This window comes from Dendropsophus ebraccatus, chromosome 6 (genome assembly GCF_027789765.1).
Source record: "Dendropsophus ebraccatus isolate aDenEbr1 chromosome 6, aDenEbr1.pat, whole genome shotgun sequence".
NCBI classification, from domain to species: Eukaryota; Metazoa; Chordata; class Amphibia; order Anura; family Hylidae; genus Dendropsophus; species Dendropsophus ebraccatus.
In genome coordinates, this window is record NC_091459.1 from 72997884 (window position 1) to 73020750 (window position 22867).

Genomic DNA, 22867 nt, shown 5'->3' on the forward strand with positions numbered 1-22867 from the left:
CCCCCTATCTCCGGCAGCGGAATATATACTATGTCTGTCTGGTAAGGTAGGAGCAGCAGCGATGAGAGGGAGCTGGGAAGATGATCTGAAGGATGTGGCTGTCGTGCGAGGGAGGGAGGGAGGGGGGCGGGGACAACCTTTGTAATGTGTTTTTTTTTTTTTTTTGTAATGAAAATATAAAAAAAAAAATGTCTTTTGTCTTTCTTCCTTTTCATTAGACGGGTGCATTAGTTCACAGCTATCGGGGAACAGGGGGTATATTTGAAGTATGTTGGAATGCAGCAGGAGACAAAGTTGGGGCAAGTGCATCAGATGGTTCAGTAAGTATTAGTGTGTCTTTTTGTTTATGGGTTTTTCAATAATAAAAGTACTACTTTAAGATATAGGTGTATTTTATATTTTATAATAGTATAGTGTGGGCTGTTGGGGGAAATATAAGCACTCAGTAATGTGTGAATACAACCGAAGAGATATGTACTCTTAATAACATAGTAAGCTGCTTATAACTGTGCAAGGACATGTTTTTTCTTTCGTGGTCCTTAAAGTGTACCTGTCAGCACCTCCTGCTAACCCAATCAGCAGTGTATTTCTCTCTTTGGCCGTAAGTTTGGGTAGTCATAGCAACTAACAAGACAAAACCATAATGCTCACAACCTACATTCTGATCCAATGCATCAGAATGCACATTGTGCTCTCGATATGTTTAGAGCCACAAATACCCAAATTTCCATCCACAGAGAGGATGGAGTCAGCGGATGTGCTGACAGGTACACTGTAATTTCTGTCTGCAATTGCAAATAGTATCCGACCCATTATAGTCTATGGACCACTGCACATGACACTGGATTTATGGGCCTTCTTAACAGACGTGATTGTGGACGGCCCACGGATGACACTGTGAGTTATCCTTGCATTATGCATCCCTGGTTTTGCAGAGTGCAAAACCAGTCCAGATTTGTGTGTGAGGCCAAAGGTGTGTGTGTGTGTGTGTGTGTGTTTTTTTTTTTTTTTTTTTTAAAGTACTCCTATAAACAGCTTCTCTATTAGCTGTGGCACTCTTGTTGCAGAACTACAGCTCCCTTCAGGCCCTGGTAGTGAATGGCTGTCATGACATAAAAGGATTTGCAATTTAGCAACAGCTGTAGAGCCAATTTTGGGGGATTACTAGCCTAGGTCTGATATCTATATTCCAGCAGACTAGACTACAGTAAGTTGGAAAACCATATAGGCCATGGTAAAGAGTAGTGCTTCTCTGGGGAACCTGAGTGTGATTTATTTTTTTGTACTGGACAATTGGTAGAATATGTCAGTCTTAAATATTTTTTTCAAATATATATTAATTAAATATCTGATAATTTCTTAACAGGTTTGTGTATTAGACCTCCGAAAATAGCGCTACTGGTTGGAAGCCATGGACCGACTATGAATGTGTACATAGCCAAAATGACTGTCCCTGACCCATGTACTGCTATAGTCCCATTTAACCATGGCCAGTCCACTACAGCCAAACTGAAATTAATCCTATACATAGATATTTAAAATAAAAATTGAAAACCAATCCCTGCAAAATGTTGCACCTCTAAGAGGACAAAGTTCTTGTCACATCTGGTGAATTTGTGTGTGCTGGAAACTGCTTTCTTCACAACATCTGGAGGAGAGGAGGCGAGCAATGGACAGGCACGCATAGAGAACTTTAATGTACCAAATTTGGAAGATGGTCAATATGCATTCAACATGTTTTATTTTTCCCATCCTCTGTGTATTTGTGTTTTTTCTTTTCTAAACAGTTTGCCTATACAGAGAACACAGGATGTTAAATCAAGCAATAGTTTGTTCTGGGCTTTGAAACATTTTATATTTCAGGCATACAAAGAAATAACTGATGGCTGCATAAAGTAACCCTTATTCCCACCTTTAGTTTTACTTTCCTCTACTTCGGCTTTGTATACAGTAATTTAGTTTCTTTGCAGGTATAGGATGATGGGCATAACTTGGTACACACTTCTGATAAATGTGTGGCATAAAAATGCCTGCAACACACAAAAAGATGTCACACTTGATTCAGAGATGCCAGCTTACAGGTAAATTTCTTTATGGTGACGTGGCTGAATGCTTACTTGGGACATAATTCTGCCAAAACCGAAGGGCACAAATAAAAAATAAAAAGATCAGACAGCGGACACAATTTGTGTCTTTGTTTCTTCAGACCATAAACCCGTTATGGTTTTCTTGTGCACTATTGTGATAGGAGCAAAACACCCCCCTCCTCATGTTCCCTATTTTTGTATTTTTACTTATCCCACTTTAGTAAGAAAAAAAAAGTCATTTATTATGTTATCTTTTTGACCGGGATCATTTTAAAGCCAACTAGGAATACCTGCCTAGACCCTTCTAATGTGATGGGAATCGTCAGATTCTATTCTTATGGACACATTGGTCAATTTGTCATAGAAACAAACATACCTGTAAATCATTAACATACAAGGAAGAGCAGACATTTCATCACATTTGCATTGACCTGTTTTAGGCCTTTTCATGCAGGTTTTAGGCTTCTGGCTGGACAAATAATGTTCACCTTACGTTGAGTTAAAAACTCTACACAAGCATACGTGTTCTTTGCTGCTATTAAAATAGTAACACCGCCTGCTTCCCCTGCCCCCTATTTAGATTTTATAATGATTTTCATATGTAAAAATATATATTAGAAAGTTCAAAAAAAAAAAAAAACAGGAAACAAACACAATCCTTGCCACCTCTTGACTTTAAAAAGCATAGTTGAGCTATGTTCCCTGTTTTCAGAAATGTTCTGGTGGTTGGGTTGTTAATGTTTTAATGCGTTATTGTAAATCGATTGAGCATGATTTGTCACAAGCCTTTTATCTGAAATTTTTTTTTTATTAAAAATTTAGAAAATATAACCACTTATGGACCATAAAGATCTGTATGACTGGAGCAATTGTAGAGCAATGTATTGCAGAGGATGCCAGACGCTATGAATATGCACTACACTCATTTCCTTCCCGATCAGTGGTGCCATAGTATAGCGTGTAAACCCCTGGGCCATTCACTTCTTTCTTAGAAATCTAACAAGATGGTTTGTTTTGCTAAATTTTTTTTGTTCTTATTTGGGGGTGTTAATTAATATCTGTGGAAGTTGTGCTTACAAGCGGGTCTACAGTAGAAAGTGTTTGTTATAGGCAAATAACTTTAAATTTCTACGTCTATAGAAATATCTGCAATGTGTCTTTCTTAAAGACCATGTTCTATCAAGATTATTTGTTTTCAGGTAGTATAGCAGGATAGAAACAGTTATCCTACCCCTCTAAAATAAATAAATAAAAGTAAGAAAAGATACCCTAGGAAACAAATGGCTGCCATGCAAGTGATGATGAACTGATTGCAGCGAGTTTCATGCAAGAATTGCATCTTTCCTGCTTAAACTGTTGTTTCGTATAGATTCCTGCTTATTAGTAAAGTTTTATACTTTCCATTTCCATTTCACTTTTCTTAGCAAAGGTGTTAGATTCCAGCAGTAAGAACTTCATACCTAATAAGTACAATTTGGGAAAAAAAGGAAAAGAGAATAAAGTATTACGCGCTACCTCTATATTTAGTATATTCTAGCTAAGTTTTCCTTCTATATCTAAAATTGTATTTGAGGGATATTTCTTACTGGGTGAAGCTGAAGGTATAGGTTGAACATTTTGTGAAATGTCATATTTCTTTTTTTTTTTTCTTTTTTCTTTTTCTTTTTTTTTTTTAACACCATATCCCATGCTTTATCCCCCTTATGTTTGTTATAAATCTGGTTCTACCAAGATGAAGCTGAATTTTTTTTATATATATATATATATATTTTGCATATTCAAAATATTTTTTTTTTTTTTGCATTGTGACAGTGTCTAATCTCAAATTTCTATAAACCCTTAACTTTTCTATACAGTATTTTTAATGTTCAGTCCCTCCCCCCCCAAAAAATCCCCCAAGAATGGAATCTTCCTAATGGCTATAAAATTGGTGCAATAATAGAGAAGCAAGTGCTCCCAGGAATAGGCACAAATGTTTTACAATATTTTATTGGTCTGTCTTCACTCGCAACTAAGAAACACCAACTTTTTTTTTTTTTAATATAGTAAAGAGTTTTAAACTATACATGCCTGTGTACAACGGTTTTATGCCATCTGATGTACAACAGTAGTATAATGTTGACCGAAATGTACACATGAAATAGTTCAACTACACCACAAATTGAGTATTGCTTTTGTATTGGCACTTCAGCTGTTTATGGTATGACGACTTGTCTTTACATATCTTCCTCTAAAGTCTTTACATATCTTCCTCTACCACTTTTAACTAATATATAAGGGAGATGTGTAGCTCCTGTAGCTTCTACCCAATTTGATACTGAGCATAGAGAGATGCTGCTGTGTGCTAGACAGAACAGATGCTGAGACAACTGTGCGATAACCCAGCAGGTATTGTGCCTGCATGATATTTGTTGGGCATCCGAGAAGCGGTGTCTCCATGCTCCTTGTCATACTGGATAGAGAAGGCAGTGGCTTTACAAGCCCCGTAACCTCGTGTCCTGGTTGTTATCTTTTTATAGTGGTGCTTTTAATTTTGCTATTGTGCAAGTAAGGCACATAAAATGGTTTACTATTTTATAGATTGTTAAAGCATACTAATTCCCTTGCAGCCATCATTGGATACCTAGTTATACACATTTGAGAGATGTACATTTTTTTTAGGGTGATGATGCAAAAAGTATTCGCATACCGGTAAAATCCAGCCTTGAATTTTCTTTGTATACTTGTGAGGAGTTTTCTGTTCCTAAACCTGCAAATCCTTTGGTCTATTTTTGTGAGCCTATCAGCTGCACTGGAGGTCACAAGTCTGCATCATTTCTTGTGCTATTCAACTAACAAATGACATGAACCAGCCCACTGCAGTTTTTGTACATGTTAAATACTTTTTATTGTTTGGTTTTCATGATAACGTGTCTAACAGATGACTTTGGTGTTCTGTACTGTCCTGGACCATTTTAATTACACTTTGATGTTATTTGGTTCCACATCATAAGTTTTTCCCTGTCCCATCCTGATTTAACCCTGTTTTGACACCTTTTTTTGTTCCATTTACCTTTTGCATTGTATTGCTCTGACAAATGTAATTTGAATCAGATCTGAAAGAGGTCCAGAATAAAATATATTTTGATATTAATGTTGTGTTTTATTTTCGATTAACTTGAAATTATGGTGGGAAATGGTAATGCTTTCATAAGAAATAATAAAAAAAAAAGCCCATTCAGAATTGGAAACAATAAACTATTTAAATCTTTACCCAAAATTTGGCTAGTAACCAGCATTGAGGGTGGGATTGGCAATTCTTCTGACATGCTTGTGTTTTGTTTTGTTTTTAGTAAATATCAGTGTTCCCCATAAAAAATAAAAAAATATCTGGACCATGTTTCTTTGAAACTTTGCAAGTGATCAACTAGGAGAATAAACAATTGATAATAACAAACACCATTAAATGTGCTGTTTATTGAGCAAAAGAAAGGTCAAGATTTCACAGTAAAGTCCCTTTCAAACGGAGTACCTCTAGAAACCTACTTGGCTCCTATAACTCTGTCAGCGATTATCTGAGGAGTCGGAAACTGCCCGCTCGTTGGCCACACATCTCCCTGTGTAGACGGGTTGTGTAGTCTATAGCAATGGCAGCACCTGTATGGGGCCATCTAAAAGGGACCCTTAGACTGCATTGAAACGTTCTGTGTTTGAATCTCTATACTGCCAGGGAGATTCGAAGCAAACTGATGTTGATGGTATTGTTAGATCATGCTGTGCGAGGAAACGAGCATTCACCATCCGTGATTCACAAACTAAACTCTGAACATGTGAATGCATCCTAAGGGTGCCTTCACACGTACCGGATCCTGGTATAATGAAGGCCTATGGGGTCACATACGCGCAGCAGAAAATATCGCAGCAGATATCTGACCTGGCCCCTTCAACCCCAGACCAGCCGCAGCATTCATTACCTGCTCAGCGCCGCGGCTGTGTGAAGCTCCCGGCTCCCCTCGCTCCTCATCAGCCAATCTGTGCTGCCATGCACTGATTGGCTGATGAGGAGCAAGGGGAGCTTCACACAGCCGTGGCGCTGAGCAGGTAATTATGCTCCGGGCCAGGGGCAGCCCTGGAGCATACATCACCTGCTCCAGGCTCCTGCTTGCTTCGGGGCCTCCCAGCAGTCAGCCAATCAGTGTGCTGCGGCGGGGCAGCGGCAGGTGATGTACGCTCCGGGAAAGGGGTTAAAGGGGCCGGGTTACATACACGCAGCGGAATGAAAATTCTGCTGCGTATATGTTAACCCATAGACCTTCACACTACATGGATCCGTAGCGGATTTTGCTGCAAACCCGCAGCGCGAAATCTGCTGCCGATCCGGTACGTGTGAAGGCACACGCTAAGGCTGTTTTACTTCATTGCAGTTTCTTTGCAGAGTTAAGTCATTTCAGTACAGTACTGTAAAAAGTATTGCAATGAGACAACATGTGTAAAGACAACCATGAGCATTTGAATAAGCGTTCTTGGGGATGCCAATTCCTGCCAATTTTATCTTGTTAAACAGCCATTGATGAGCTGAGGACTCAGAAAACAATTGAAGGTCATCTTATTACATTGTTGCAATTGTCCAGGTGAAGATGTGTTTTGTGTTTGACTACACAATTAGTTGAACTGTCTAAAAGCTCTGCCATTCATTTGGGGATGGGCTGAAAAAACACTCAAGGAAGACTTTTTTTTTTTTTTTTTTTTTTAAAACTCAAAGAACAACCGGGCTTCCTAGCTCAAACCATATCTTTATAATATTTTTGGTGGAAAATAAATTATCAGACCAGGGTTCCAGCCAGATGAACTTTTTTTTTTTTTTTTTAAACTATCACTTTAACCCTTAGGGGACACAGCCAGTTTTCATTTTTGCGTTTTCGTTTTTCCCTCCTCGTGTATATAAGGCCATAGCGCCTGCATTTTTCCACCTAGAGACCCAAATGAGCCCTTATTTTTTGCGCAACTAATTGTACTTTGCTAAGGCAGATGTAATTTTTGCCTAAAATGTGCCGGGAAACCAGGAAAAATTATATGTGTGGTGAAATTGAAAAAAAAAATGTTTTTTTTTTATTTGGGGGGTGGTTGTTTTTACTATGTTCGCCCTGGGGTAAAACTGACTCGTTATATATGTTCCTTAAGTTGTTACGATTACAACGATATGTAACATGTATAACTTTTATTTGATTTGATGGCTTGTAAAAAATTAAAACCTTTTAAAGAAAATATATGTTCCTTAAAATCGCTCCATTCCCAGGGTTATAGCGCTTTTATCCTTTGGTCTATGGGTCTGTGTGAGGTGTCATTTTTTGCGCCATGATATGATCTTTCTATCGGTACCTTGATTGCGCATATATGACTTTTTGATCGCTTTTTATTACAATTATTCTGGATTTGATGCGACCAAAAATGCGCAATTTTGCACTTTGGGATTTTTTTTGTGCTGACGCCGTTTACCGTGCGAGATCAAGAATGTGATTAATTAATAGTTCAGGCGATTACGCACGCGGCGATAGCAAACATGTTTGTTTATTAATTTATTTATTTATTTTTATTTATAAAATGGGGAAAGGGGGGTGATTCAGACTTTTATTAGGGGAGGGGATTTTGTGTTATTAAAAATACATTTTTCTTTTACTTTACACATATACTAGAAGCCCCCCTGGGGGACTTCTAGTATATGCACTCTGATCTCTCATAGAGATCCATGCAGTATAGTTATACTGCATGAATCCATGAGATCGGTGTTCTATTACTTTTGGCTGCTGCAGCCAAAAGCAATAGAATGCCGAGCCGGGATCAGCGCCATTACGGAGCAGACCCCGGCCCGGGATGGATGCGGGGATCGCCCCCCCGCAATCGCGCCGCAGGGGGGCGATCCCCCCACTAGACCACCAGGCATGTATAACAGCAAGTATTTAGAAGCAGCTGTCAACTTTGACAGCTGCTTCTAAGTACCTAATTAGCGGGCACGGCGATCGGACCGTGCCCGCTAATAGCCGCGAGCCCGGGCTACTCGCGGCACCCGGGATCGCGGCAGTTCAGAGGGTGGTTGCCGCGCGACCCCCCTCTGAACTCCCATAGCGGCACGAGGACGTTCAATAACGTCCTGGTGCAGCTATGGGTTAAAGGGAATCAATCATACTTTTATGGTTCCTTGCAGCACGGTATAGAGCTATTGTGAAGCTTGTGGAGCACACCAGCCATGGCTGCAGCAGTAGCTTTACAAAGGTCAGAAAGATGTTTTATCATGCCTCATAAGGCTGGGAAAGGGACAATGGCTAGTCACTACTCTGTCAGCGAGAAGTTTGGAGGATGATTGACAGACCTGTTAATGGCCGCTCTGCCTGTCAATCATCCCACACTGCACGCTGCTAGGCAGAGAACTGTGATTAGTCACAGGCGGATCCCTGCCCAGATGACTAGTTGCTGCCCCTTCTCCCAGTCTGGCACAGCATAATAAAACTTTATTCTCCTTTTTTAAAACTACTGCTGAAGCTGTGGATGGTATGAGCTGGGAGCTGTACAGTAGCACTATACTGTGCTGCAGGGAACCATATCATCAGGGTGCTGCGGGCGACGGGGGACCTGGTGTCAGCGCCGCAGGGTGCTGCGGGCAAGCAGCATGAGTGAGCAGCGGTGTCGCCGGTAGGTGACAGGGGTGCTGCAGGTGAGGGGTCACAGTCAGGGGGTGAGCTCTGGGGCTGCGGGGGAGAGGGGCACACTATCAGTGATGGGTGGCTGCTGTTAGAGAGGGAGACAGTGACAGCTGCACTGATCACGGTCTTCCTCTCTAACAGCAGCCACCGCCGTCCTTCACTTCAGTTTGGCTCGGTTAGAAGCACTAACCCGGCCCATTGAAGAGAAGGAGGACACGTGATGGCGTCTCGGAGGGTGCGGGCCAGGAGCAGGGAGCGGTGTCGGAGTGGATTGAGAGCTGATGATTCTATGCAAATGGTGGGGGTGAATGCTACTAGATAACAGCGAAACTGTGCAGAATCCATAATAACTTTATATTGGAAAGATGGGCAATGTATTAATGCAAAAATAATTTTTGGGGGAATACTCCTTTAACAGCTGTGAACCAAGCAGAGTATAAAAGCATTTTGTTCATACTGGAAACACACACAGACATAGTAAAGGTTTCATGTGTCTCCTTGTCTTACCAGCTATTTAACAATGTAAGCAGTTTGGAATGTGAGTTACAATTGACAGATTCCCTTTAAAGCGACTCTGTACCAACAATTTGTCCCCACCAAACCACTTGTACCTTCGGATAGCTGCTTTTAATCCAAGATCTGTCCTGGGGTCCGTTCGGCAGGGGATGCAGTTATTGTCATATAAACAACTTTTAATCCTGTAGAGCTGTGTCTAACGGCCGGGGCTTACATTTGTATATGCATTAGGCTGGCACAACCTCTCTGTCCCTCCTCCCCACCCTCCCCATCATTAGGAATGATCCAGGAACGTTTACTGCTGTTTGAGCTTTGCACAGGTGTATTAACGATCCAGCCCATGTTCATTATACACACAGGTGGGGAATAGGAAGCAATGTGCCTGGATCATTCCTAATGATGAGGAGGGTGGGGAGGAAGGACAGAAAGGGTGTGCCAGCCTAATGCATATACAAATGTAAGCCCCAGCCGTTAGACAGACACAGCGCTGCAGGATTAAAAGTTGTTTTTAAGACAATAACTGCATCCCCTGCCGAACGGACCCCAGGACAGATCTTGGATTAAAAGCAGCTATCCCAAGGTACAAGTGGTTTGGGGGGGTCAGATTGTGGGTACAGAGTCGCTTTAAAGGGCTTGTCCCAAAGGCTGAATATTCAGTTCTGCACCACTGTGTCACTGTTCACTTCCTGTTTTGGTGCAGTGGGAGTGATGCTGAGCTAAATCAGTTTGGCTTTGTAGTGTCTCCCACTGAGGTTACACATCTCCAGGGACAAGCTGAGCCCTGGAGACGTGTGTAAGCTCTGTGGGAGAGAAGAAGTAGAGTATACTAAGGTTCCAAGCCTCTTAGCCCAGCCATTGCTTTTAAAGCTGTGGTTGGAAACCGAGATAAAGACCTATCAACACTACAGGGAGACTAAGGGGGTCAAACGTCAAAGTAACCGCCATAGGGTGTGTTTTTACACAGACAGGTTTATCTTAAAGATTTTTGAAGCTGAAACCTGAAACAGACTATAAACAGAGAACAGGTCATAAAGAAAATACTGATATTTCTCCAGTTTTCAAATCCGTTACTGCTTTGGCTTCAGAAATCTGTCTGTGTAAACATACCACTAGGCAACAGCGACAGCAGCTACTTGGACTGGGCTGGAAGTGACTCACTAAATGTCTTAGTAGGTTGTCACAGGTATCTGGAGCCATGCTGTGACTACCGTGCATAGCACGAAGACAACAATCAAGGCAGTTCCAAAAAATGCTTCATTGGGTTTAAGTCTGAAATTTGAGGTACTTGGAAGGCTTGGTCATGGCTTTTCAACCAGTGTTGGGCACTGGTTGCATTGTCTTGCTAGAAGATTCCATACACCCAAGGGAGGCCTATCAACATGTATGTGTCAACATGATCATGATGGATTCATACATAAATCAGTTAGGACCACCTTCCACATGCATGAGTGGGCTCAGGGAATGCCATGAACCATTTCCCAAACCAAAACCCCGCCACTTACCTGACACACCAATGTCCATTTTTTTGATGAAGTAAAAACATGTCTCATTGGAGAAAGCAACTCTTTACTAATCAGCTGAGTTCCAATACCGCTGTGAAAATGTAAGCTTTTTCTTTCATAGTGGCTTCATTAGCAGAGGTGCAGTGATCATCTGTCTGCTTTGGAGCTCCATAAGACTTGTTATAGACATGTATGGTAGCATCTGATTCATTTTGTCACTTATCTGCTCCACTGTAGTGCATTGGTCTATCCTCACAAAGTTTCCAATGGAGCCATTTGTCCACCGAAGAACACTTTCAGTTCAGCAGTACGTGAACAGGTTACAGATTGCACAGTTTTAGAAATGCTTCCATCTCTGACCGAAAAGACAATAATCATCCCTTTTGCAACCCATGACAGCAACGAGGGAAGAATACGCAGACATCCTATCGCTGACCTTATCTACCCACCAAGGTCATAAGCAAAGATTCCAACATAAACTGAAAATATACGAACATTTAACTAATGATAAGATAGACACCTTTTAATTAAAAACTATTGGTCCAAAAGTAGGTGGACAGGAAATAATGTTGTTTTTTTGTTTTTGTTTTTTTAATTTATACATACAATTTACTAACAAGCATAATACTGACAATTTTGTATTATTATTGTTATACAAAAGCTCTTAAATTTTATCAATGCAGGTGCTCAAACTGGTTTCTATCACAATTTGCACAGCTTTGACGTCTGCATTCTTAAGTTCTCCCCAAAATCCATTGGGGGTCAAATCTGGTGAATGTGCCAGCCAATCCATTTATTAGGAAATGTTTCCTCAAGATATATTACGCACATAATCTGTTTCGGGATTATACAAAGCAGAGTTTCCCATAAGGAATCATTGAAATGTAGACAAATGGTTCTACACCCAAAAAATAATGTTTTTTTTATTCTGAATAACTGGTAAAAAAATATATTTAGAAACCTCAGTTTGTCATATTATAAGTTACTGTAGAGTAAAGCCAAGCAGCATGTGGAGTATAATGCATAGAAAATACATAAGAATAAAAGATCAGCAGTTTGTAGATCTTCATAATGCAATAATGTAGTACAACAGGCTAGAATAGAGAAGCAGGACTGCTGTTAGAGGTCTGTGTGGTCCCATGACAACAATGGGGAAGGGGTGTGTGCTCAGCATGGACCAATCAGTAAGTGTGAATCACATAGCTGTGTAGGAGCACAGGGACAGAAACTTTTCTATACAGCATTGTGAATGGCTGAGTGTACAGTCGTGCCCAAAAGTTTTAAGAATGATACAAATATTAATTTTTACAAAGTCTACTGCTTCAGTTCTTAAAATGGCAATTTGCATATACTCCAGAATGTTATAAAGAGTGATCAGCTTAACAGCAATTACTTGCAAAGTCAATATTTGCCTAGAAAATGAACTTTATCCCCCAAAACACATTTCAACATCATTGCAGCCCTGCCTTAAAAGGACCAGCTAACATCGTTTCAGTGATTGCTCCATTAACACAGGTGTGGGTGTTGATGAGGACAGGGCTGGAGATCAATCTGTCATGATTAAGTAAGAATGACACCACTGGACACTTTAAAAGGAGGCTGGTGCTTGGCATCATTGTTTCTCTTCTGTTAACCATGGTTATCTCTAAAGAAACACGTGCAGTCATCATTGCACTGCACAAAAATGTCCTAACAGGGAAGAGTATCGCAGCTAGAAAGATTGCACCTCAGTCAACAATCTATCGCATCATCAAGAACCTTTTTGGTTCCATTGTTGCCAAAAAGGCTCCAGGGCGCCCAAGAAAGACCAGCAAGCACCAGGACCGTCTCTTAAAAGTGTTTCAGCTGCGGGATCGGGCTACCAGCATTGCAGAGCAGCAAAGAAGCCACTTCTCTCCAGAAAAAACATCAGGGACAGACTGATATTCTGCAAAAGGTACAGGGAGTGGACTGCTGAGGACTGGGGTAAAGTCATTTTCTCTGATGAATCCCCTTTCTGATTGTTTGGGACATCTGGAAAATAGCTTATTCGGAGAAGACGAGGTGAGCGCTACCACCAGTCTTGTCTCATGCAACTGTAAAGCATCCTGAAACGATTCATGTGTGGGGTTGCTTCTCAGCCAAGGGAATCGGCTCTCTCACAGTCTTGCCTAAAAACACAGCAATGAATAAAGAATGGTACCAGAATGTCCTCCAAGAGCAACTTCTCCCAACCGTCCAAGAGCAGTTTAGCGATCAACAATGCCTTTTCCAGCATGATGGAGCACCTTGCCATAAAGCAAAGGTGATAACTAAATGACTCAGGGAACAAAACATAGAGATTTTAGGTCTATGGCCTGGAAACTCCCCAGATCTTAATCAAGCATTGCAAGCATTGATTGTGCAAGAATGGACTGCTATCAGTCAGGATTTGGTCCAGAAGTTGATTGAGAGCATGCCAGGGAGAATTGCAGAGGTCCTGAAGAAGAAGGGTCAACACTGCAAATATTGACTTGCTACATTAACTCATTCTAACTGTCAATATAAGCTTTTGTTACTCATAATATGATTGCAATTATATTTCTGTATGTGATAAAAAAAAACATCTAACAAACACACATAAAAACCAGAGGGCAGCAGATCATGTGAAAGTATAATATTTGTGTCATTCTCAAAACTTTTGGCCATGACTGTAAGTGCAGGCACATTATGGCAACAGTGTATATAAAAAAAATCACTGCAAAAAGATCCCACCTGTGTAGTCAGCGGACATGAGTAACTACATGTAAAAAAGAACACACTATCACTGAAAACATGTAGACTAAAACTTAACCAATTTTATTAGATATGCATTAAAAACGATTAAAAGCGTGGTCCAAAGATGAAGGTCAATAATTAGTGTAGGATGCAGCACTGTATCAAGGAATATATAAAGTAGTGTGTTTATCAGTCTGTGCAATGACACATTACACCCCTCACAATAGATCTGTCCTAAATATAATAAAGTGGCACCTATCTGCCACCCCGGTATCTACGCGTTTCTCCCCTCCGGGATCATCAGGAGACCAAACAAAAACAACCAGGTCATCAACGGGGTTGATGCTGCCACTCTCCAATGTCACCAAAGACAATGCCGGACCAATGAGTAATAAAGCACTGAAAAAGTAATATATCAACCCGTATATGTGAAAAGATACACATTATCTATCAAGTTGCAAGTGTCACGATCGACAAACCAGTGCACTAATGAAAACAGGCTCAGACGAGCCACTCACGATCCCCTCAGACCGATGCCTGATCTCATGCTATAGTGCCGAGGACGCTGAACCTGGGTCCCGCCCCTTATTTATTAACGGTATATACAGCAATAGAACCTAAAGCGCATATCCAGTGTGGGGATGGTGTAAATCAGACTGGTATATCTCCTCTTTATGTATTAGTAACATTGGTGTCTGTGATGTAGCATAAATGTAGGTAGATTAAAAAGGCATATAAATAGAGGGGGGGGGGACAGTAAACATTGATGTATATATATATATATATATATATATATGTGTCTTGCATATAGATGTAAAGATATGCACTTCTATACACAAAGAATCCCCCCATGGATAATAAATCCTACAGAGACATATGTCTATAGGGACGAATTATAAAAATGTCAAATGGACAAGTAATGGATGAATAACTGTTTATATCTACATATAGGGGTAAATTATTACCATCATCTGGGTGCAGGGACAGGTAGATCCCACAAAGGCTAATCAAATATAGAATAAAAAAATAAATAATATAAAGGTAGGACAGGGGACCCAAAGAATTATCAATAGAAGGTAACCATAAAAAAGTAGGTAACCCCCCCCCCCAAGCATCCTACCAACTCTCGGTGCAAAGGCTGCTAACTATCCCTAGTAGCCCTTTCCCCAAAATATCCTATCCTAACACGGAGCACTCGCCCTGAAAAGGGCGACCCTGTCAGGAACCTGTCCCTACCCACCCCTGTCGTCACCCTCTACTAGACAACACCGAGGATACTAACAAAAGAGAAGGGGGATATTCTGACCTAAGACCAAAAATAAAAGGACCAAAGTCCGACTGGACAATCAAAATAATGGTGTCAGGCCTAGAATTATATATATATATATATATATATATATATATATATGGGTGATGCTATCACGCACTATATCCCCCACACTGGATATGCACTTTAGGTTCTATTGCTGTATATACCGTTACCTTGGTTACACCAATGTGTGTTTCCTCCGATGCGCAGGAGACTTCGGCCGCGATCACATGACCTATGACGTGAGTCGGATTCCCATGCGCACTGCGCATGACTGCAGGTGGACGTCGTATCCTGGGACGCAGACGTCACGTGACCCGCGGGTAGATAAGGGATCACGTGACGTACGTGCAGCGCTGCGTTCCACTGTGTAACGCTTAGATCATGTGTGTGTGTGAGGGGTGGTGCTGCTGTCTCTGAGGGCGCGAACTGCTCATGAATAAATAAGGGGCGGGACCCAGGTTCAGTGTCCTCGGCACTATAGCATGAGATCAGACATCGGTCTGAGGGGATCGTGAGTGGCTCGTCTGAGCCTGTTTTCATTAATGCACTGGTTTGTAGATCGTGACACTTGCAACTTGATAGATAATGTGTATCTTTTCACATATACGGGTTGATATATTACTTTTTCAGTGCTTTATTACTCATTGGTCCGGCATTGTCTTTGGTGACATTGGAGAGTGGCAGCATTAACCCTGTTGATGACCTGGTTGTTTTTGTTTGGTCTCCTGATGATCCCGGAGGGGAGAAACGAGTAGATATTGGGGTGGCAGATAGGTGCCACTTTATTATATTTAGGACAGATCTATTGTGAGGGGTGTAGTGTGTCATTGCACAGACTGATAAACACACTACTTTATATATTCCTTGATACAGTGCTGCATCCTACACTAATTATTGACCTTCATCTTTGGACCACGCTTTTAATCGTTTTTAATGCATATCTAATAAAATTGGTTAAGTTTTAGACAACAGTGTATATAGCTGAGTGTAAGAGTAGCCACATTACAGCAGCAGTGTGTATAGCTGAGTGTAAGTGCAGGCACAGTATAGCAGGAATGGAGAGGATGGGAAACACAAGGGCTGACAGAGACTGCAGGGAGCATGAAGGAATAAGCAGGACATATGTGGGCACGTAAATGCAGCACTCTCTGTCCGGGGAGAGAGGGGTTACAGCTATGAAGAGATTACTTCCACAGTCCTGTCCCCTTATGCAAGCCCCAGCCTGAAGTAGACCTGCTATGATTTGGAAGGTGAGGGAGACTTCCTGGGTCAGTGTACACAGCTCTAGACCCTGCTATGCTGACAATTCTCCTCCCCCGCTCCCCCTCCCACCCAGTACAGGGAGCTCTTAAACCAAGTAACAATTTTAAAAAGTGTGAGCCCTTCTTGCAAAACGCTCTCAATCCAAGTTACTCTTAAACCAAGGTACTACTGTACTTATCTCCTTTGACTGTTCCATGAAAAAATATTGGTCCTTAAACACCAAAACTTGAAATACCACCCCAAACATTGACACCAGGCTCATTTAGTTGTTCTAATGTTAAATGCATGTTCTCATTATACTAATAAATACAATTATGTCTGTTAATATGACTGAAAAATTTGAAAGAAGCTTCATCACTCCATGTAATATCTAAAATTACTGGATTTTCTTCAGCTTTACACCATGTTTAATAAACCATTATTGTGCCATTATTTTTTTATTTATTTTTTTTAAAGTGATATTTTACTATCATCTATCTTGCTATTCATCTATGCTTATTCATGTGGGAATAGTTTACTGATGTATATGCTCTGTAAAGTAAAAAGATTACTTGATAGCTGATAAATATTTGTCCTGTGGTTACACCATTGTTCCATTGTGCTATTACTTTACATTTTGATATAGTTTCTACCTGACAACAATAATCGATTAACCTTCCCTTTAATAGAGATGTGATATGAATTCTGCATTCATATCTAACATGATACTATGATTAGCAGTGTTCTGTATTTCGTTGTATGAATGATTTTAATTCCTTTATGTCTGTGTTTTTTCCACATTAATTCATAACATATCAGTGTTTTTTTTGTGTAGTACATATAAATTGGTGTAGCTGCAGGTTCACAGTAGAGATGAGCGGACCGTCAGACTTTTGGTCCGACGGCATCAGCACTCTCTCGTCATGCCTGTGATCCTGGCCGCATAGTTGCGATCCTACGAATATGCGGCCAGGATATCCCAGGAATTTTAACATTGTTTCCCTGGAATATCCTGGCCGCATATTCCCGGGAGCGCAACTATGCGGCCAGGATCACAGGCATGATGAGAGAGTGACTAAAAAAATTCTTAAACATACCAGTCCTCAAAGCAAAATCTGATAATATGTGTCAATTTATTGTAATAAAATGTAATAAAAATGTGTATAAATATATAATAAAAAAAAAAAAAAAAAAATCTTAAACCTGAAATGTCTTTCTGTCTAGTCCAGGATAAAATACTCATAAACACATTAAAAGCATAAACCATACAAATACATAAGCCCCGGGGCCCTTATAGTACAATGCATCAACACAGAGGGTTAGGGAGTGCGGTACAAAAGCATATGAAAACAAATAAAAGAAAAATGGAAGAAAAAAGAAGAAAACAAAACAAAACAAAACATAAAGGTGTAAAAGTGTATAAAACAACTAAATACTCATATAAATAGCCATATAGTCATTGTACTGCAATGCTTCAAATATATAATCAGCACAAGTAGTGGTAGAACTGGTCTTTTGGTTCAGACCAAGAGGGGGATTCCCATCATCCTCTCACTGACTTGCAGTAGAATCACACAGTGAAAGCAGGCAGATGGGGGTAGTAGTCCTGGCTCACTGGACTGATCCCACTTTGATGTTAAAATTCAAAAGTCAGTTCGTTTGTAGATTATGATCCAAAGTGAATGAACTCCTTGTGTGGAGTGTATAGTTATTAGACCAGTATAATAGATATCACTGATCCCTGGTGTTCTGTCTGAGATGTACTGCAAGCACTGGATCTGAGATGTACTGCAAGCACTGGATCTCTCTGGCTCTATCACTGTTTGTTGTCATAGGGGAGGATTTATACACATTCACATAGTTTGGTGCATATGCACCGCTCACCCATACAGGATCTGCGTCTTCTCCGGGGTCACCGGCGTCCCGGTCTGCCCACGGTGAATACGGTGACGTCACCAGTCTTGTTCCTGGTCTGTGTCAAAGCGTGGCTCTGCTGCCAGTAGTGCAGTAGACAAAGTCACTGTTGAGCCAGCTCCTCCCAAACTTAGAGAGATGGGGAATAGATCCAGGGGTATGTTCAGGAGGCTGTTGAGGGGTGTAGGCCAATGTTAGGTGGCTGCCAGACGCGTTTCGAAGCTGCTAGCTTCTTCCTCAGTGGCTGTGAAATGGTGTGAGCTCACACCATTTCACAGCCACTGAGGAAGAAGCTAGCAGCTTCGAAACGCGTCTGGCAGCCACCTAACATTGGCCTACACCCCTCAACAGCCTCCTGAACATACCCCTGGATCTATTCCCCATCTCTCTAAGTTTGGGAGGAGCTGGCTCAACAGTGACTTTGTCTACTGCACTACTGGCAGCAGAGCCACGCTTTGACACAGACCAGGAACAAAACTGGTGACGTCACCGTATTCACCGTGGGCAGACCGGGACGCCGGTGACCCCGGAGAAGACGCAGATCCTGTATGGGTGAGCGGTGCATATGCACCAAACTATGTGAATGTGTATAAATCCTCCCCTATGACAACAAACAGTGATAGAGCCAGAGAGATCCAGTGCTTGCAGTACATCTCAGATCCAGTGCTTGCAGTACATCTCAGACAGAACACCAGGGATCAGTGATATCTATTATACTGGTCTAATAACTATACACTCCACACAAGGAGTTCATTCACTTTGGATCGTAATCTACAAACGAACTGACTTTTGCATTTTAACATCAAAGTGGGATCAGTCCAGTGAGCCAGGACTACTACCCCCATCTGCCTGCTTTCACTGTGTGATTCTACTGCAAGTCAGTGAGAGGATGATGGGAATCCCCCTCTTGGTCTGAACCAAAAGACCAGTTCTACCACTACTTGTGCTGATTATATATTTGAAGCATTGCAGTACAATGACTATATGGCTATTTATATGAGTATTTAGTTGTTTTATACACTTTTACACCTTTATGTTTTGTTTTGTTTTGTTTTCTTCTTTTTTCTTCCATTTTTCTTTTATTTGTTTTCATATGCTTTTGTACCGCACTCCCTAACCCTCTGTGTTGATGCATTGTACTATAAGGGCCCCGGGGCTTATGTATTTGTATGGTTTATGCTTTTAATGTGTTTATGAGTATTTTATCCTGGACTAGACAGAAAGACATTTCAGGTTTAAGATTTTTTTTTTTTTTTTTTTTATTATATATTTATACACATTTTTATTACATTTTATTACAATAAATTGACACATATTATCAGATTTTGCTTTGAGGACTGGTATGTTTAAGAATTTTTTTAGTTACTGTGTACATTGGATGGTGTATTCCAGTTAACCTCAGCCAAATCAGATACAGGTGAGCTGCACCTTACATCGTTACTGTGCACATGATGAGAGAGTGAACTGCTTTCGGACCAAATGTCCGAACAGTTCGCTCATCTCTAGTTCACAGGTATTGTTGATATGCCCAATTTCTATTGGATGTAGAATGACACTTGATGGTTCATATGATTTAGTTTAGATCTGTCACACCCTTTATGTTGAGCAGCCACACTGATTTTAGCTTTTTGTTTGTTGTACACAACTTAAAAAATAAAGGGAACACTTAAACAACACAATATAACTCCAAGTAAATCAAACTTCTGTGAAATCAAACTGTCCACATAATGCTGCGTTTACAAGGAGCGATAATTCGCCCAATCGATCATTTAAAGATTTTGAGGCAACGATTTGGTTTTTTTTAACGATCAGCATTTAGACTAACAAATCATTAGAAAAATCATTATTGCAATCGTTTTAAGATCGCTTAAGCCCATCTCAAACATAGGGTGAATCGATGAAAGACTGTTTACACGAAGCGATCTGCGAATTTTTAGGGAACAACGATTTGAGAGCATGTTGAGAGATCAAAATGAACGATTTCTCGCTCGTTGCTTGATCGTTCGCTGTGCTTACACGAGCCGATTATCGCTCAGATGCGATTGTTATTCCGAAAATTCAAATGATAATCGTTCCATGTAAACGCAGCATAAGAAGCAACACTGATTGACAATCAATTTCTCATGCTGTTGTGCAATTGGAATGGACAACAGGTGGAAATTATTAGCAATTATCAAGACACCCTCAATAAAGGAGTGGTTCTGCAGGTGGGGGACTACAGACCACTTTTCAGTACCTATGCTTTTGGCTAATGTTTTGGTCACCTTTGAATGTTGGTGGTGCTTTCACACTAGTGGTAGAATGAGACTGACTCATCAACCCACACAAGTGACTAAGGTAGTGCAGCTCATCCAGGATGGCACATCAATGCGAGCTGTGGCAAGAAGATTTGTCTTTCAGTGTAGTGTCCAGAGGCTGGAGGCACAACCAGGAGATGTGGAGGAGGCCATAGGAGGGCAACAACCCAGCAGCAGGACCGCTACCTCCGCCTTTTTTCAAGGAGGAATAGGAGGAGCATTGCCAGAGTCCCGTAAAATGACCTCCAGTAGGCCACTAATGTGTATTTGTCTGCACCAACGGTTAGAAACGGACTCCATGAGGATGGTATGAGGGCTCAATGTCCAAAGAGGGGGTTGTGCTCACAGTCCAACACTGTGCAGGATGCTTGGCACTTGACAGACAACACCAGGATTGGCAAATTTGCCACTGGCACCCTGTGCAGATTCACACTGAGCACATGTGAAAGACATGACAGAGTCTGGAGATGTTGTGGAGAGCGATCTGCTGCCTGCAACATCCTTCAGCATGACTGCTTTGGCAGTGGGTCAGTAATGGTGTGGGGTTGCATTTCTTTGGAGGGCTGCACAGTCCTCCATGTGCTCACCAGAGGTAGCCTGACTGCCATTAGGTACCAAGATGAGATCCTCAGACCCCTTGTGAGACCAAATGCCAGTGTGATTGGTCCTCGGTTCCTCCTAATGCAGGAAAATGCTAGACCTCATTTGGCTGCAGTGTGTCAGCAGTTCCTGCAAGATGAAAGCATTCAAGCTATGGACTGGCCCGTCTGTTCCCCAGACTTGAATCAGATTGAGCACATCTGAGACTTCATGTTTCGCTTCATCCACCCGCATCACGTTACACCACAGACTGTCCAGGAGTTGTCCGATGCTTTAGTCCAGGTCTAGGAGGAGATCCCTCAGGAGACCAACTCATCAGGAGCATGCATAAGGTTATACAGGCACTTAGAAGCCACACACAATACTCAGCCTCATTTTGACTTGTTTTAAGGACATTATATCAAAGTTGGATCAGCCTGTAGTGTGTTTTTCCACTTTAATTTTGTGTGTGACTCCAACTCCAGGCCTCCATTGGTTAATAAATTTGATTTCTGTTGATGATGTTTGTGTGATTTTGTTGTCAGCACATACAACTGTGTACAGAACAAAGTATTCAATATTTCATTCATTCAGATCTAGGACGTGTTATTTGTAGTTACATCTTACATTATGCTTTATTACTCGTAGTGTTTACACTGTGCAGCAAAGACCTTGATATCTGTGAGGTACAGGCTGTCTGTGTCCTCAAGCTGCTGAATGATAGGTTTGTGTACAATAGTAAGGAGAAATCAGTGAATCAATGGCTGGAGGTCAGGAGAACAAGACCAATTTCAGCTTTTGTGCACCCCCATGCCCATTTAAGAGCACGCAAAAGTTTTTTTTACAAATGGAAATCTTTTATTTTAGCTCATTTTAATACTATAGTAGAGATTAGACTGTTTAGGTGCACAGGATGGAATAATAAAAATCCTTGGAGGGCACTTTAAGAGCTCTATAGCTGCAATGAAATCTTTTCTGTACTATTACTAAAATTTACCATCTGGCGCTATCCATAGGTGTTAAAGGAGTTATCCAGCGCTACAAAAACATGGCCACTTTCTTCCGGATACAGCCCCAATACAGCCCAGATACAGCCTCCAGCTTGGGCGGGGTTTTGCTGCTCAGTTCCATTGAAGTAAATGGAGCTTAATTGCAAACCGCACCTGAACTGGAGACGTTACGTCTCGGTCCTGCGTCAGACACCCGGAAGCGGCCTGGAACCGGCCACCGGAGCGCCGCCATGCGGGACCAGCCGCTGGAACCGGGGAGGTTAGTGGGCATCTTTTCCCTCGGCCACCTCCTCCCCGGACCAAGCAAAAAAGTGCCTTCCATCTGGAGTACCCATTTAACTAATTTTGGGATGCTGAGATCGCAAATGATGTTCAAATTTTGAAATTGGCTCTAATTTTCAAGATATAGACATACTTTCTATATTTCTCACAGCCTGTGATACAATACTGTATTCTATACTATTCACAAAACAGTAACATGAGAACTCTTCGATATCATAGAAACTAGAGCCAATTAACATTTTTCCTTATGATATTTGAATTCAGCCCATAAAAATCATTAAGAAATGACTAATTTTATTTCTGAACCAAACAACTTTTGAACATTTGTTGACCAGTGTTATTGGCCGTGTAATAGGGCCTTTAGTCCCCAGGCTGCTGCTACAGGCTTAATAGGTGTGTCAGAAGTTTCCAAAAGGAAACTATCTGCAGACGCTCCTGGATTATTGTTTGAAGAATTGATCTCTTTTTCCAATAGCTCTGATGATTCTCTACTTTTCCTGGGTTTTACTTCAGTGGTGGTGACTTTGTTTTACCACTAAATAATCCCTAGCTTTTCTAAAACAAGGGGGCACTGGCAGATTACAAATAACCAAACTATCCATGATACACAGAGACACATGGGTGATGCTGTACACAACAGTAAAACACTATAGGGCGATTACTGGAAGTTATTAGCGAATATATCGTAATAATGAAGTGAATTCCTTCATTGG

At 41.2% G+C, this 22867-nt stretch overlaps 1 protein-coding gene across 2 annotated transcripts in view; it reads left to right on the plus strand.

The window, feature by feature from the left end:
• Positions 1 to 3751, plus strand: part of TBL1XR1 (TBL1X/Y related 1) — a 150141-nt gene extending 146390 nt beyond the window's left edge. For both annotated transcript variants that reach the window (XM_069975165.1, XM_069975166.1), the window contains exons 16-17: positions 219 to 320; positions 1367 to 3751. In XM_069975165.1, coding sequence (XP_069831266.1) covers positions 219 to 320; positions 1367 to 1393 — 129 coding nt within the window. In that variant the 3' untranslated portion in view covers positions 1394 to 3751. The remainder of the gene's footprint in view (positions 1 to 218; positions 321 to 1366) is intronic.
• Positions 3752 to 22867: the final 19116 nt, after the last annotated feature.